The following is an 18,186-nucleotide window of genomic DNA, read 5'->3' as shown; positions in this document are numbered from 1 at the left end:
AAAACTCCAACGTTTAATCTCAGCATATTTTTTTAAATTATAATTTTTAACAAAATCACCTGAACAGCTCTATTTTGACCAGAAAATATTGACTAAAACAGCACAAATGACTTTCTGGTGCCAAGAAACTACAGATTCACAAACAAAAAGATTTGGTGACCAGGATCAGCTGGTTTATAGCTTCAATGGCTTGAACAACGAATGACTGGTCAGTGAATGCATCGTAATTAAAAAAACATTTGGAATAGAAGTTGTTAAGGGAAGATTATTTAAAGGTAATTGTTATACTACCACTAAAATGTTTTAAGATTAATTTAGAGAAAGCACCAATGGTGTAAAAATCTTATGTTATGAAGGTGTGTTTGTTGCTCTCAAAAGCTGCTACTACAACATGGCGGCTTTAATTTGAAACTGGAAACATTGGAAACCTTCAGAAAAAAATATAGCTAACTGGTAACTTAACACATTACTGTCCGTTTAAAGTGGCTATACCCAAAGTTTGGCCTTGTTTCCATAAAAAAGGTAAATCACGTTTGACTGCAAATATTTTAATCATTTTTATTTTTTATCCATTGTCACAAATTCTTTTAAAAATTTTATCAGCACCATACACACAATACTTTATGCATTGCATAACCTGTTTCATATCTAAAACATAAATACAAACACTTGTCAAACCACTTCAGGCCAAAGCTCCTGTTCCTACTAACCTGTTAGGTTTACTGGTTATCAGCAGATGCTAGACTTTCTGCCACTAGTCCAAGTAATATGACAGGTTTAACAGGCAAACCAGACCATTCTCAACATTGAAGCCATTTAACTTAAAGTTAACTGACTTAGCATTAGCTGCAGGCAGAGTGAGTAGAGGTTGCAAGAGGAGGCTCAGAATATAACTCTGGCAGTCGTACATACACACACATAATGTGGAACGTTAGACACTCCAGTGTAACAAAGAAACAAAACACCTTTCCCCTCATAACCTCTAAGTTAGACATAACTGAATCATATTTTCAGGTGTACAAAAAGTTAGATAAAATTGTTACGCCGCATTGACCTGTTTCATAAACGTAATATACCGTGGTTCTTTTTCTGTGGGATTTTTTCGTACACATGCCTCTCTCTAACAACCTGAAAAAAACGTCTGTCTAGTGCTTTAGATTACTAGAGATACAGAGGTCCTGTTTATTATACAGAAACAACAGAAGTGAATAAATGGTCAATGTCAACTCTGACACTGTTAAAATACTTTGGTTTGTTGTTACGTTTATAGAAAAACTAGTGCAGTTCAGGCATGCAAACATCTGATTGAGGGTGTGCCAACATCTAGCTGTAGTAAACAGAGGGAGGGGTAATCAGGCTTTCATATTGTCACAAAGAACTGAAAAAAAAAAACAGAAGCAGGAAGATGGAAAGAAAGAAAATACTTTTTTTATATTTTAAATGAAGGTAAATTTCTTTTGAGACTGAATGAGTAAATGTGGGGGAATATGTTAAATTTGTCTTCGATGGATACAATACTAATGCTGATTTCTTAAAAAAAAACAAAAATGTTTTCTTTTTGCTCAGTTCTCTTATTGTGACTCAAAACAAATCTGAAATGAAAGCCACCTGTCTGAGAGACCAGCCACACAGAAAAAAGAAAGATTACAGCTACTGCAAAAGACAAAGGCGGAGAGAGTGAGAGGCAGATAGCTGAGAAGCAGACAGACAGCTCCAGACAGAGGCCGTGATTTGATTAATGACCAGGGCGTGATGTACCCAAGCCCTGATACATGACATCTCCATGGAAAGAAGATCCATCAATGCAAATCCAGCTCCGTCACAGTCGTACAGAGAAAAATACTGACCCTGCCAAAAAAAAGTTGCACCAACACCTGACCCTCGCCTTTCTTTCTCAACTAATCCATCCATCCCTCCAGCTTTCCTCCAGCCATCCCTCCCTGTTTCAACAGCATTTGCATTCTCTTCTCGCATTAAGCCTCTCTCTATCCTTTGCGCCCTTTCTCTCTCCTCCTCAGCCTCCCCATGTCACGCTATCTCATGTTTCTATCCCCTCTTAATACCCAATTTGCATCCAATACAAGCAGGCTTCTTCCACTGAGGAGCCGATGTGCGAAAGGACAAGCTCTGAAGCCCTCGCCAACACTGTGTCTTATTTGAATCGTTCTGCCTGAGAGCTTATTTCAGTTCAAGGAAAAAAGGGCAGCCTGGAGTGGAGAGGACATGGGTTGGGAGGTGTGAGAAGGCAGCAGGTTAGGCAGGTGACATATTGACTGATGCTCTGGGATTTAGGACATGCAGAAGATGTGAGATGGAGTTGTAGCGTGGAAAAGACATCTACAGTACAGGGTCCAAGCTGAGGAAAACCGTTATGATTCTGTCCTTCCTTCAAGACTAGATTTTAAAGTTGTTTTTATCTCTAACTATTTTAAGACTTCAATTATGAAACGTCTTGCTAAATGTGAATCACAGAAATTTGAACTAAACATATTCTGACTGAGATGAAACTTTGTCTGCTTGCTTAATAATCTAGTCTCTGGCATTTAAATCAGCACAACTATCGTAAAAAAAAAAAAAGCCTGGTTGAGCTGATTCCAAACTTCATCTTATGAAGTAAGCTGGAGGTCCTCCAGCTTTTAGATGCTAAGTGAGTCTCTTTAATAGTGCATGCAGTGTGTTTCTTTTCTTGAACAGATTGTCTCTAGACAGAGTTTTCATGTATGGAGTTTGGATCCTTGGGTTAAGTTTGTTATTCTGAAGAAAAACTGATAAGTGCCCATCTGACAAATTCTGAGAAAAAATGTCTACATAAAATAAAAACACAGATTTTGTAAAACAACCCACTGACGAATCAAGTTAAAGATACTGCCAGCCTAAACACAAATTACTGGAACTAAATGGTCATATGACAAACTGTTACCTGACCAAAACATGTCACTGGTGTGAAAACACTTAAAGCTGTTCATGTTTGCCCAGTTTGATCACCAGCAATTATGGGTGGTACCAGTAACCCAAAGATTTTACAGTAAACTAAACGTCTATGCAGTTTTCACCTTTCATATAATTCATCGAATCTTACTTGAAACAAGCCTAAAATCCTTCGACCGTTAAAATCTGTGAATATGTTGTTTCTGTTGATGCCAGCTGCACTGCTGTAGGTGTCTCGGTGTTGCTGTGAGTGTTTTAGGTCATTCCTTCATTTAGGCAAATCAATGTTCAGATGAGCTTTATGGAAATGTTGGTTTTTACATGATTTTTGCATCGGTGTGAAGTACCTTGAAGTGTCAGGTCATTGATTTGTTGAATTTGTAAATAAAAGACACACAAATTGTTTTAATATACATTAAATATATAGCTTCAGAGCCTGAGACAAATTGTAATACTTTCAAATGTGCATGCAGAGCACCTCAGCTCCATCTTTACAGCTCCAGAAGGTAGAACACTTATTTCCTGAAAAGCAACATGTCCATTTTTTTTTACCAAGAATCTGCAAAGGTCAGTGTCTGCCTCCACTGCTTTAAAGAGTGGATCGGCCTCCGAGAGAAAAAAGTCCTTCATTTGGTTTAATAATAGTGTCTTAAAAAAATACCTTTAAAATTGCCTTTAAAATAATATTTAATATTCTTCATTTTTCCCTGGCAAGTATTCTGTTACATTATGTTAAATTTTACTTCATTTTGTTGAATGAACGTTAAAGGAATTCTGGCAATTTAGCTTTAAATATATCCTATAGCTATAAATATATTTGACTTATTATTATTATTGTTATTATCATTATTATTAGGAACTTAGAACATTCATGTAAAAAAATCATCTCTATTTTTCTTTAAGCATATTTTTTGAATCACGTCTTCAGAAAAATTGCTCATTCATAATATTTCTTTCACACAGGAAACATTCCGTCTAACTTTCTACCTTTCATCCTTCCAAGTTCCCAGACATGTTAAAGGTGGGAGGAATAGAAAGCAAGAAGGAAAGGTGGTAGCAGGGGTGGCTTTCTGAGCAGGAGGAGAAAGCTGTTCTACCATCCCAAATCCCCAAAGTACTGTTATTAAAACACTCACTTCTACATGAGGGGGAAAACGAGGGAGACAGAAAAACAGAAGAAGAAGAAAGAGAGAAATGAACAGCAGGGTCGGCTAGAAAGGGCTGAACACAAAGAGTATGGGGTGGGGGGGTAAGTACTGAAGGAGCGGGAATCTCCCACTGGACAAAGTAAAAACAAATTAAAAGCGCCCTTATAAAACACAGATGCTGCAGAAAAAATGATTTACTCTTTTGTCAGGGAATAGAAGGGTTGGTGGTAAAGCCATCAGGAAGTTTTGTTTCTCCTTCTGTTTTCTCCCTGTCCTCTCTCAGGTAATGCTGCGCTGGAAGAATCTCTCTATTCCCTTTTCCACTTTCCGCCCTCTGTTTTCTCTTTGTACAGTAACTTTTGCTCATCTGCTATTTTCAGTCGAAGTGAAGAGTCGAGGTCAGGCCGGCCTGTGTGAAAATGGCTTCCTGCCCGGTCTCCTGCTCCCAAACCACAAGCTAAAGGGCCCTTTTACTAATGGCCCTATTTGGGAAGACATTCGGAAGGTTTTGTATTTTTATTGACATTTCTCATGTCAAGAAAGTTGAAAAACACACAGAAAGAAATTCCCAAGAAATATCTTTTCTAATTTTGTCTTAAAACTAGATTAAAGGATGTTGAAATTTAGTGTAGAAGAACACAGAAGTCTGAGTTCTGGTCCGTGCTTTAATGAAAAGGAAAAGAGACACAGGAGGGAGGGGAAAAAGGCAGCAAAGAAGCAAGAATATTTTACATCTCGAAGCACTTTTCTAACAAACCACTATTAGGTGTGAGGACAGGACACCGGCAAAAATACACAGTGGGAACACACAAGCAGCACCCTGAAATAAGATCCACAAGTTTACAGCATGTTAGTGTTTACAAGGCTTCATCAGACAGGACTGGGTCGCCAACAAGCTGAGCCCAGGGGTTGGTGGTGGTGTTGGCGGGGGGGACAGCTCCACTGGATCAGATGACACCCACACTCCAGCCATATGTGTTTGCAAGGGCATACAGTGTGCAAATGTGTGCATGTGCATCTATGGTTCTATTTGGGTCAAGGAGTTAGTACCTCACAGCGAAGAGCGGCAGGATCCAGCCAGTGATTGGATGTTTGGGAAAACAGGAGAGGGTACAGGAGATGGCTGTGACGGGGGGGCGCGCACATTTACAGAGCAATTTTAGCAAAGAAGAAAGAGAAGGAGGGGGAGTGGGGGGGGGGTGAAGAAAGACAGGATGAATCAGAAATATTCTGTAGAGTTCAGGATACATGTTTAGTTCTCACTTCTTAGAAGAAAAAAACCTCAAGGTGTTTTTACATATTGTGGTTGTTGGTTTGGACTAATGTTTGATGTACAATGTGAGCGATGGAAACCGAAGTCAAATTCGGTTAGCAAGCTACTTCAGAACTGAAAAAAACAAAAACAAAATATAATGAAATTAAAACAGCTATTAAAGAGGTATTTATCACTTTTAGCACCATTTCACATTAGGAACAACTTCTTCAGTAGACCTGATTAAAACTCAGATCAGAAGGAAGCTTGATGAGAAGAACCTGACCTTGCACTCAGAGAGGCGACCTGCTGCCACCCTTTTTAATAAGCCTGTGGTCTGATAGAAGAGACAATAAGAGGGATGGAGAGAAGATAATGAGACGACTGTGCTGCTGACACAGACCTGCTGTAGGACCTTTATGAATGGGAGGATGAAGATAACGCCAAAGTGAAACATTTAGAAAAGTTTACTTTGTACAGAAATCCTGCAGATTCAAATTTACTTTTTTAAGAAACAAAGTCAAATTCTAATTAAACAAGGCACTTATAAAAACAAGCAGAAATACATTCATCTGATCCATCAGATTTCTCTATTTTAAAATGCAGCTAAACTAATATTATATGTTCGGCTGTGACGTATGCTCCTTGTTGAGCTGGAAAAAAGCTGCTCTGATCCAGATTCAGCTGACATGGTGTGGAAATATGACTTTTAAATGAACTGTGTTACAAAACCCCTTTGACAGGAAATCAGTTTAAAGAGAATTTGAAAAAAGGACAAGGTTTTTTTTTTTTTTAGGTTTCAAAAATGCAAAAATTATAAAATTACTCATTTAAACTCACAGATTATAATTTATTTATGTGCAAATTTAATCTTAGCTTTTAATCAACAGGAGTGATGAGCATATATCTTTTAAGACATAACTAATATGAAACCTGGATATTAATGTACCATTACTTTGGTCCTGGATTATATTTACCATATGCGATGGTCTGAAAATGATTTAGTTCAGCAGATTGAAGCACTGTATAAGTAAATTACTTCTATAAAGGAAAATAAAAAATTCCATAAAGAATAAACATGATGGTCACACTGTTACAGAACAATAAGCATGTAAAACCTATTGATTGTGTGACAAAGGTGCAACATGGCTCTTCAGAGCGTGCACTTTTCACATGGTAGGCAATAAGCTGGAAGCCACAAGTGCCTTCTGTGTGTAACAGCAAGCCAGCTTTATTTCTTTATCTCTACCTTACAATTTTGCAAATCAAATAATGATGAGTGCAGCGGCGAGCGCCTGGTGATAAGAGGTTTTAGTGGTTGTGGGGATTGAGTTATTAGGGTTCGTATAAAAACGTCAGAGGTCTCTGGCGAAGCCAGGGCGCTGGCCAAGATACATATTCCTTGTACTGTGTATTTTTGGTCGCTGTAAAAGCCTTAAAAGTACAGGGGAAGGCTAATTTTCAGGGTAAACAGCTTGTTCGATTGCCGTGTGGTTTTGCGCTAAGCTTTCCGTTTATTGACTCAAGCCGAGCAGGGCTCTGGCTCCTCTGCCGACCACAGGCAGAAGTCTGCAGACAGAGGCAGCACAGAGCACAAGTCACTGACACTTACTTACCTCTGATGGTATAGAACTGTACACCGAAATGTAAAAAGTCTAACTCTCAGGACTGCATGTACTGTTCAGCAGTAAAAAATGCTTTTACATTGCATCTGCTTCCTCCAAATGATGAGCAATTTGTTGGTTACAATATTTAAGATATATACCAGGATTCAAATCTAATGCAGGGCTTTATATGTTCTATAAAATGCCTGCATTATGAGAATACGTTCTACAGAGGGGAAAAAAATGAAAAGAATATCACATGACTTAAAAACATTTAAAAGCATGGCAGCAAACATCTATGAAAATGGTTTTGCTTGCCAATGACATTATAATAATATCTTTCAAGTGAAAAATAAAACAATGTACACAAAAATATGAGGTACTACCACGGTTAATCTGAACAGAGTTTCAGTCTTAATGCGGTAATTATGAGCTCCGAGTTGAAGGTAGCAACCACCTGTGAAAAATTCACGCACTGCAGAAAAGAACTAACTCCTTCTCTGTTGTCAGATGTGCATTGAGGCTAACCCTTTCCAGCAACAAGTCCAGTTTCACCAGTCCTGTACTCTGAAGTGCAGCCTGGCTGCTCCACACTGCCTGCAACCCTGACCATACAGCGCCACACAGAGGCTCACTGCAGTAGTGAAATAAAGCTCTGCCACTGTGAAGATTTTCCTGACTTTAGGTTATTATATACAACAAAGCCTAAAATGGTTTTGTTAAGTTAGTATTTAGGTGACATATCTGTAGTTCAGCATTATTCTCTGTCATTAGCTAAATTATCCTGTGTATTTGTAGCATCTTCTAGGAAACAGAAATACAATACTATCTTAGAATTATGAAAGATATTTCATTGCACCTAAACAGGTGAGGTTTTTAGCCCTGGAGAAGCTACTGGAAGTAACACAGGCTACTTTATTTTCAAAGGCAGAGATGTTCACCTTAACAACTTAAATCCTGCTCTGATTTAAAAATGAATAGTGAAACTTGCACTGTTTAACCAATCTTTGAACATTTTCTGCAGCACACAGTCCCAACACTGAAAAAAAGGGTCAGAAGGAGGCCGTGTACATACGTGTCACACACCAGCAGTTATGAGGTAATGTTTCCTTGACTTCTGCTTCTGCAAAGCATTGGTGTTTTTCACCACAGGACGATGACTGACGAAGGGTGGATAGGGGGTGGGAGTGTTAGGGGGGAGACAGGGCGAGATAAAACACAAGCTCAAAGCCAAATAAGCAAGTCGTCGGCCTCTAATAGCTAAAAGGAAGTGTCCCTTTATCAACAAATGAATTAACAGTTTCCCGTCACACCTTGTTTTTAGCCTCCCCCTCTCTGTTTCTTTCTCTGAACCAGAGCCAGGGCCCAGATGGTCCTGTGATCGGACCACCACGACTTCTGCTTGGTGAGGAAACAAATCTGTTGCACTGACTAATAGCCCTGTGTTGATGTTTTACACTCAGGAAGTGTACTCCTGAAGCTGTATACACACACGAAAGGCACCCAGGGATTAAAAATAAAGTATCTAACAGCTAAAGTTTTAAAGAACATTTAACCAGTTGGAAAAAAATGTATTACTCCATACAGTAGGAGCTAATATCAGAGGTAAAATAAATTTTAGAATTTATCAATAAACTTCTTTAGAGGTCTGTATTTGCTGGTATGGGTCAGTATGGGCCAATGCCTTCTCACCGTATGATAACTTGAGCAAAGTTAATATGGTTTCAAAATAAAACTTCTTTCAAAAAGAAATGGAATTATTTTTTCCAGAGGAAATAAAATGATTTAAATTAATAAAGTTATGCTCTATTTATATACAGCCTTCTGGATTGATCCACCTTGGAAATGAAAATTGGTTCTCATCAAACTCACCTTGATCAATTAAGGTCAGTCAGTCAGTCATTTTCTACCGTTTCTTCCATAGTGGGTCGCGGGGGAGCTGGTGCCTATCTCCAGCAGTCTATGGGCGAGAGGCAGGGTACACCCTGGACAGGTCACCAGTCCATCGCAGGTTAACACAGACACACACAGGACAAACAACCACCCACACACTCGTTCACACCTTAGGGCAATTTAGAGAAACCAGTTAACCTAACAGTCATGTTTTTGGACTGTGGGAGGAAGCCGGAATACCTGGAGAGAACCTACGCATGCACGTGGAGCCAGTGCATGCGTGGAACCCAGGACCTTCTTGCTGCAAGGCAACAGTGCTACCAACTGCGCCACCGTGCAGCCTCAATTAAGGTAATATTTGATTTTTTTTTAAAAAGCACTATTTTGATTTTGCTATATAGACCTAAAAAAGATTTGGGGTAATCACCTGCTAAGTTTAGTTGTTATTTTTAAGTAAACATTCTCACAGTGCGGAATATCATTCCTTTTGCAATTTTAATTAAAAGCTGATGTTGTTTTTTTTTCCTGACAGGAAGTAATATTTGCCTTTTGGAGACAGAGTCCTGACCTGAATCTGATGAGAATCTGTGGAGGGAAGTAAAGATTAGGGTGATGGCAAGGAGGCTTTCCAACCCAAGACTTGGAGCTCATTACCAAAGATAAATTATCAAAATACTAGTTGAAACATGCAAAATGCTCCAGATGTAAATAATTTCAAAATCATTCGATTTATTATTAAAAAAGATCAATTATTCTTTAAAAAAACCAAAAAAACAACAACAACATTCTTTTTAGATTGTTTACCAGATTTTCCCGTCTGATTTCAGAAACAATCCTCTGTGTAGAATGAATACCATTTTCAATCTAAATCTGCCAGGGGTATGAATAGTTTTGGGCCTAACTGTATTTAGGATTGTGAAAAACGTACTGTATTCTTCAGTGCTATAGCTGAATATGAAAATCATCTGAATAAGAAAGCAACCACAGTGGCTGCTGGTATGGCCTGAGTAACCTCTGTCCTGTGCAACCAACCTGCACTCACTAATCTAGCCTTCTATGCGCTGGCTCACATACAAACCAAACTTTACAGTTTGGGACGCTCACATGATGGGTCATCACCTCAAAAAAACAATACATCGATCACACAAAAGGAAGGTTTTGGGGGAAAAAAACCACGGGGCACAGAAATTGTATCCAGGGACACAAATAGCCATTCCAGATTTTAACAGTGACAAGAAGGCAGCCAATTGCAGCCTCTATTTTTAGGTTTGCTGCTTGCCCGGACTGGCAGCTTTGAGGAGGATGTGTACTTTTCTACAGTTCCTTCCCAAAAATCAACGCCGTCCTTGTTGGCGACAATCACAGTGCAGCTGTTGTGGCTAGGTAGCCCGGCCCCAGCCTGCCTCACCCCAACGCTCTCTCCCAGCCTGTAAGAAAACCATCTCAGCTGCCCAGAATTCACACCCGGCTCTCAAAAACAGGAGGAAGGCAAACACAAAGCAAATGTGACTAAATGTGTTTACGTCCGGTGAAAACAGGACGAATTATGTAGTTTTTATTAATGTTGGTGGCATGGGTGATGGAGGATACAGCAGGCTTTCTAATTTTACATCTGTAAGGAAACAGTTAAGATAATTTCACTTCACATTACCAGATACATACAACTGACAAGACTTTGTGATACAAATCTCACTTTTGAAATGAGAGTAAAATAATTACAATATCAGACATGCAGTACAAAAACCAGTTCATAAATCCACAACATGCACAAGAACAACACTAAAATATAAACACTAAAATATTCCAGCTATGAAAACACTGACTTTCGTACAGGGATGTTTCTGATCCACACCTTTTGAACACCTCACCATATAAATGATCAGTGCTGTAGAGTTTATCTTCTTCAAAAGTGCACACACACACTCAGTTTAGTGTCACTGGGAAGACTAATTGTTGACAGGTGGCCTTAATGCTTTCCTTTGAAACAAAAGTGTGATTTATGACCAGACTCCCCAAGACCCTACCTTTCAGCGCTGCTACTACAAACTTATCTTTCTTTCCCTCTGCCTGCACCCCTCCTTCTTCATGCCCTATCTCTTGTTTTTCCTCAGTTACACCTCATTATTTTGCTTGTTCACTTTCACCTGGTCCCCCCCCCTTTGATGTTCGCTCATCTCAGCAGAGTCTCCAAAGAGATCCTTTAATGTTTAATGGTCTTTTCTTCAGTTTGGGGGAATGGGAGTGTTTTAGTATGGAGGTTAAAGAGAGGTCTGAGTCTTAACAAGTAAGACAAGAAGGAGAAAAGGAAGGAAGGACACAGTCTGTCAGTGTGAGCGTGAGCATTTGAATGTGTGATACATGAATGAAAAATCACCCTGCATTCTTTGTTACAGATTTAAGTCCCAGTTAGACCAGAGAATCGACTGTACAGGCAGCTTAATGCAATTAGTAAACGTGATATTTTCTTTCAAACAAAGTGTAAGTGTACTACAACATATTAAGATGTGTCGTATGAAGACACATATTGCACTTTTTTAACAGATTCAGGCTGGCAGAAAACAATACCAGCCTGGAGATCAGTAATTACATTCTTTAAAAAAGTTGCAAAACTATTTAAAGACACTGCAAGAAAACAAGTAAATGTAAGAAAACTCAAACCATTGTAATGAAATGCAAAATGATGTGATAACAACATGAAACTTAATAAGAGAATTCAAATTTAAGAAAATACTTAACATGTTACATAAATGTGTTCCTACTGTATGTCCATGTTCTGCACAGTAAATGCATGCAGTACTTGGCTGAGTCTCTTTTTGCATGAATTACTGCATCAATGCGGCCTGGCATGGAGATTGGCCAGTGGCTTGTTGAGGTGTTCAGGAAGCCCAGGTTGCTTTAAGGCTACATTCAGCTCATCTGCATTGTTTGGTCTGGTGTCGCTCATCTTCCTCTTGACAATACTCCATGGATTCTCTATGGACTTTAGGTCAAGCAGTTTACTGGCCAATCCAGCACAGTGATACCAAACTCAATAAGGCAGGTTGCTGAAAATCAGCATCTCCATGAACTGCTCTGAAGAAGGAAGCATAAAGTTCTTGGACATTTCTTGGTAGACTCTTGTGGTGACTTTGTACGTAATAAAATACTGTGGACCAAAGCGCCCCCACCAAACCATCACTATCGCGCGCACTACTGTCCGTGGACATTTGAGATTTCATAGTCGAGTGCAACAAGTTGTACATGTCTCCCACTTTCTGCCATGGCATCATCGGATGCGGAGGAAGAGCTAATATGCCCTGTAGCTTTGGAAGAACAAAAGGAAAGATGATATATAAGGCAATTAAGTCATTCTAGGGAAGAAGAAGGGGAATCCACCTGTCAGTGCAGCACAAAGAGTGGCAGTGACACTGCGCGACCTTGGGACTCATTGCTTAGAGCAGTATGCCCCATGTAAAACAGTTCAATGTGAAGACCTTTTCCCATCAAGCTGTTTATCGTATAACAAACTGTGTATGCTGTTGTAAAAATTGCCATTTGAGCGGTTTTGTCTGGCGGACGTCCGCTTTGAGTCCGTAGTGACTCCGCCCCATCGGCAGATTCAAGTACGCCTGACTCTGTGGGACCCTTTAGGTTTCCAAAGCACTCTTTAACGTGCAGCTTCATTAGCAATAACCGTTTGCAGTTTATCCTTCCCTGTTGAGTTTCTGAGAAACCGATATTTAGGTATTCATTAAGTCATAATCATGAAATTTAACCGATACACTTCCTTTGAAATATTGTACCTCTGTGTTTAATGAAGCTACATAATACAGAAGTTTCTCTTTTTAAACTGAATTACTGGAGTAATTTTTTTTATGATATTCTAATTTATTTTGATATATATGCCGATAGATTGCAGCATTTGCCTTAAAAACAAGTATGCTGTCAAAAAATGTTTTAATCAAAAGGTGTTGTAAGGAAAAAACCCCAACTTATTAGAGTAAATATTTTTCCCCCTCTCAGGAAAGTTAATTCTTCGTTAAACATTAAAACAGTAGTTTTGGAAACTGGTCTAAACTGCAACACAATCATAAAGGCTTTTCTAAGGAATTGAGGACACAACAACTTCTATGAGTCTAATATCAATCAATAAAAACTTGTCATGACAGTCTCACTTCACCCACAGCAAGCAGCTTCATCTACACCTGTAACAGCTCAAGCAAATAAAACCTAGTTTCCACTCCTGCAAGCTAAAGCCAGCCTAAAAAAAAATTTTTACAAAATAAGGTATGAAATACATTGTATCATGTAAACCTTTCACCAGTCAGTTAGCAGCCATTCAGTTCTTTGAAGTGTTTACCAAGTTCTCAGCATGAGCCCTGCCACAGCAATACTATCAAAGCTCAGGGTTATTCCTGGAAGCCAATCACTGATGAGAACTGTGATATTTTACACTGAGTAACACCTCTGGGTCAAGCAGTGCAGTTGGAAAAGTATGTGTATATAAGTGTGTATCTGTAGCGGCTTGATACACAGAGCTGCCTGCAATGATGTTTGACAAACAAGGGAGACAAGGTCTCAAAAGACAGGGCAGAGTCCCAGGAAAAGAGCTACTGTCATGAGCAATAACTGGAAACGCACACACCCACACCCACACACACACACACACACACACACACACAGAAATGTGTTTTATGGCAGAGTGAAATGATTATTTCTGATACCTACAATGGCATTCTCTCTAAGTCAAATTTCTACTTCATATTTCAGTATCCGGGTTTAGGGGAAACTGACTTTATCCTTTAACATTCATATGAAAGGGGCGTTTCATTTAAGCTTTTCTTAAATCTAATCTAAAATGTACTGTATGTACTGTAGATCCACCAGCTAATGCTCCAACATGCTGTAGTTGGCAGTTTGGTGCTCTGACAAAACATTTTGGGGGAAACTGGACGAGAAGTTTAATACAAGAAGTGCTGAAAGTCAACTTAAAAAGAAACACATTGACCTCCTCCTCTCATCTCCTTACCATGCAGTGGAGACCCTGAGGGGCTGCTGGACATGCCAGGTATGGGACTACAACGGCCGCCCATGCCGCCTCCTCCGCCCAGAATGCAGCTGCTTCCTCCTATCCCTCCAGCTCCTCCACCCACAGCAGCCGCCCTGTTCAGCTCCTGCTCGATCTCTTCCAGGCCGGCGCTTTTTTGGAAGCGTGACATCCGGTTCACCACCCGCGGGGACATGTGGGTGCGGGCACAGGGTGCGCCACCATAAGGGTTGATTGGAAACACGTGGCTTGTGCCACGAAGAGTGCTGATGGCTACCCAGCGACTGTCCTGGCTGAAGCACATGTCTTGGACCTGAGCAGACAGAACCAGCGCAGAATGAGGACAGAGAGAAAGAAAGAGCAGGGAGAGCAGGAACTTAAGAAACAACATACAGAATGAGGTCAATGACATGACAGTGATTTACTGCAATGGGAAATGTAAAATCATCTAAAAGGAATATTTTGTAGTTTCAAAAAAACAATATGTTATTGTAACAAAAAGTTACAACAAAAACCATTTAATCTCTGCAAAACTTTCTCTTGAAGTGACATTTAATGGATTCCCTTCATGTTATAACCACACCTTTTTCTCTTTACCCTGAACTGTTCATTAGTTGCATTTATTGCATTTTAGGAACCAAGGGACTGGAAATGGAATTTAGCTCTGGTTATAATCTTGCATTTTTACATTGTGTTCATGAGTGTACATTGTCCTTTTTACAAATAAATAAATACAAATACAAAAAGCACAAGTAAAATTGTTATTTATTCTACAAACAAAAATTCATTTAGCAAAAAACATCTGAAGCTAAGTAAAAAATATTGGCTGAGTCCAGAACAATAAAAGAAGCTACGGTCTTAACAAGTTCAGTCTGAGAATGGATCTGTATCAGATCCTCAATCAGATCCTATATATTTTATGATTACTAAACCCAAAATTCCTAACCTCTACCAATATGCACTGACAACATCACTCTTCGGCATGGGTGCTGATCCTAAGTCAGAATGACTTAAAGAAGGTTTTTTTCAGCATGAGTGTAGCATTTAACAATGAGAAGTAAAACGTATTAGTTCTCAATATTGTTTTCTATTGAAATTATCTATTAAATACAAAGGCAAAAACTGAATAAAGTAACGCTTTTCATAAGGGATCTATCTTTCAAATTCAGAACATGAAGAGGTTTAGAAGATCCATAATAATGTGAACATCATAAACAGTTTTAAAAAAGAACTTAAAAGCTGATTTTCTTTATTGCTGGTGCTCCAGTTCTGCTCTGTAAAACCGTGGTGAGTTCTAATCAGTTTATGCTGATGTCCTGTTTAAAGCAACATCATACAGTGAGTTTACATCAGGGCTTAACCTCTCAGACTGAAGATAATCAGGAAATGTGGCCCGGTTCCAACATTGTGTGAAGGCAGAAAGACTAACGACAGGATGTGTTTGAGCACGTGCTAATAGAATTGTTGAGTGACAGATATTGACATGTTTTTAAGGCACAATGTAATTTTTAATAGAGGAAATGGTGAACGAACGGGCATCTGATTGTTCAACACAAGTTATTACGAAAACAATGCTCGTCAATTACCATACCCTTTATATAGTTTGCATGTACGTTTTGCTGAACAGCCATGTTTCGATGTGTTGAAATGCGTTTCTATGTCATTTTCTTCACCACAGAAATATGCAGAGCAGAGGTAAACAGCCTCAAACTCTAGCAAACATTAATGTGACCGGGCTGAAATGTTTACCACACAGACAAACACATCTGCCAGAGGTGCATGACAACATGGAATAGGGTGAGAGGATTAGCCAATGACAGTTTTTTAAAGGTGAAAATCTGATTTGAGGCTGTTTGGTGGTAAAATAAATGACTAAGACAAAAACAAATGCTGTAATGGCGCCTTTTGTTAGGCCTTCTCCTTAAACACTCAAGAGCAGACACTTGACAAGATAGGATCTCATGGAGCATGTTAAACATGCAGGAAACCAGACAGATAGGCTGCAAAATACAATACAAGCCTAGGGAAGAGTACATGAGAAAAGACAGAGAGCCAAAGAGTGAAGAGATGGACTGATTGGTGTTTTTCACTAAATCTGCATTCATCAATCAGCATACAACATAGATAAAATGAAGGTAAAAGGTCCAGGAGAAAGTTTTTAAGAGGAATGTCAAACTCCTAGCATTAGTCAGAGAGACAGCTCTGTACCTGGTGGCCTTTTAATCTTTTGCCAGGTCCTACAAGGTAATTGGCCCCAGCAATGACAGTTAATGGGGCATCCTTTGCATACCAGACAGATACTTTACTTCACAAAGATAAATGAAAGAAGAGGCCTGACCTCTGCTGTCCCCATTATGGATGACTCAGACATGATAAAGGGCTACTTTGTGTGTGTCATAACTGACCACAATAGACCTGTCAGAGCTTCAGCTATAAATAGGTGCCTGAATTTCTACTGTCAAGTCAATTCTGATCAGGTGGAACACCTGAATGGTGACTTTGATTCCACATCAAAAGCACAGAAACAACTCAGATACCAAACAGTTGTCAAAGGTTATCTTTGAAAAATGGAATATAACCATTTTTTAGTCATATGATGCAGAGATGTTTGAATTCCTGGGATGCTGAAGAGGTCTCCTTACACAGCACACTTGATGATATCCAAGGCAGACAGAACGATGTCAATATGACATGATTGATGCTTGTATTTATCCTTTGTAAAATCAATGACACTGTTAGCAAGTCTACGCGACTGTTCACTCAAAAGAAACCTTTCAAAGAACAATAGGAATGTGGCAAAGATGAACATAGGGACATGACAGAAGAGTCAAAAACAAACAAATCATGTACAAAGACAAATACAGTCATTAAAGCAAGGGAAGTTCATCAAGAGGTTCAGGACTTTTTACCCAAAACACTGGAACAACTGGGTTGAATGCCATCATTACTTTAAATGTCCACTCACTAACAAAATATAATCAAGCCAAAGGAAAGAATGCTCTGATCTGGTCCACATAAGGAGCAATGATAGGGATGTTAATAACCCTAACCCTTTGCAAAGAGCTGGTACATCTAAAATGCACATCAGGGGGGCATATAGTGGCATCATGAACCAAGCAAAATGAGTGAAGGTCCACAGACACAACGGATACCTAACAGATTATTTAAACAGTAGTGGTGGAGCATCTCACAATATTAAAACACCACAATATTTCTCGTCAAAGCGAAGTTTGTGTTTCAAAGTAGTACCTAGTTGCAGTCAGCAGCCAAGTTTGTCTAATGAAAAATGGGTAAGCTATTATTTGGATATGAAGGTGAGTACTTTAAGCCTGACATCCTGTTGTATCTATGTTTCAGACTCTTATATTAATGTAGAAAGCAGTTCTTGTTGTTGCCCTCTTGTGTTAAGTCAGACGACTTATAAAACCTTGTCTGGTTATCCGACAACTCTCCTTTACAAAAGTATTGAGGAATTCTCCCCGCCTTACAAACTGTTTGTGTGGCAACATTTTTGTAAATAAGTAAGTAAAAAAAAAGAATCAGTGGTAAAGTGCCAACAAAGATATAAATACTTTCTAAAAAGTTCTGGACTACTGGCTGACAGTTAGCCAGTCATAATGCTGGTGTTGGTGCTTATGAGTATCATCTGGTCTTTGCTGCTCTTAGGTGCTATGGATTGCAGGCTTTCTGGCATTCTCGCCACAATTACAAAGGTACACTTTCAGGTGACAAACACACTCACACACTTATTTCTACATGTGCTCACCCACCCTAACAAACACACACACACCCACGCAACAGCACACGATTACTCAAAATGGTTGAAGGTCATACAAACACAGGTTATTATGACATCAATGTGGCGTGCCTACGCTGGTTTGAATTTGAAATTAATAAAGGTAATCACATGATAAGGATACTGTTTTGAGATATCCTTTTTGTAGAGCAAAACTGCCCTGGCACATGTAAGCAACCATCTGCTCCATATGGTCTGCCTGTGACATGACAAGCTAAAAAACATTGCTGATAAGAATCAAACAGAGGTTTTTTGCATTTTTATGGTTTCTAAGTCTCTAGTTCAAAATCTAAAACATTTAGACTGATCAAATCTAATTTGTATACTGCTACACTAAACAGATTTCTAAAACATTTTTTCAAACCTTTGTGAAAGCACAAAAAGAGCATTTTCAATGATTTTTGGCATCAGGGCCACCTGATGAGACAACCATAAAAACTGCAATACATAGACTGTTTAAACCTGGATTGGAATATTTTACCCTATTAATACATTCTGTAAAAAAATGCAGATTTTTGAAATTTTATTGAAAATTAGAT

At 39.0% G+C, this 18,186-nt stretch overlaps 1 protein-coding gene across 4 annotated transcripts in view; it reads right to left on the bottom strand.

Moving 5' to 3' along the window:
- Positions 1–18,186, bottom strand: part of bcas3 (BCAS3 microtubule associated cell migration factor) — a 465,863-nt gene that overhangs the window by 354,645 nt on the left and 93,032 nt on the right. For all 4 annotated transcript variants that reach the window (XR_007042330.1, XM_047391219.1, XM_047391220.1 and 1 more), the window contains exon 15: positions 13,834–14,164. Coding sequence is in view for 3 of the 4 variants with exons in the window: in XM_047391219.1 (XP_047247175.1) it covers positions 13,834–14,164 (331 nt within the window). In the remaining variant the exon portion in view is untranslated. The remainder of the gene's footprint in view (positions 1–13,833; positions 14,165–18,186) is intronic.

Source organism: Girardinichthys multiradiatus, chromosome 18 (genome assembly GCF_021462225.1).
Source record: "Girardinichthys multiradiatus isolate DD_20200921_A chromosome 18, DD_fGirMul_XY1, whole genome shotgun sequence".
Classification (NCBI taxonomy): domain Eukaryota; kingdom Metazoa; phylum Chordata; class Actinopteri; order Cyprinodontiformes; family Goodeidae; genus Girardinichthys; species Girardinichthys multiradiatus.
Note: the sequence above shows the minus strand (reverse complement) of the source record. Positions and strands in the feature narration are given on the sequence as shown.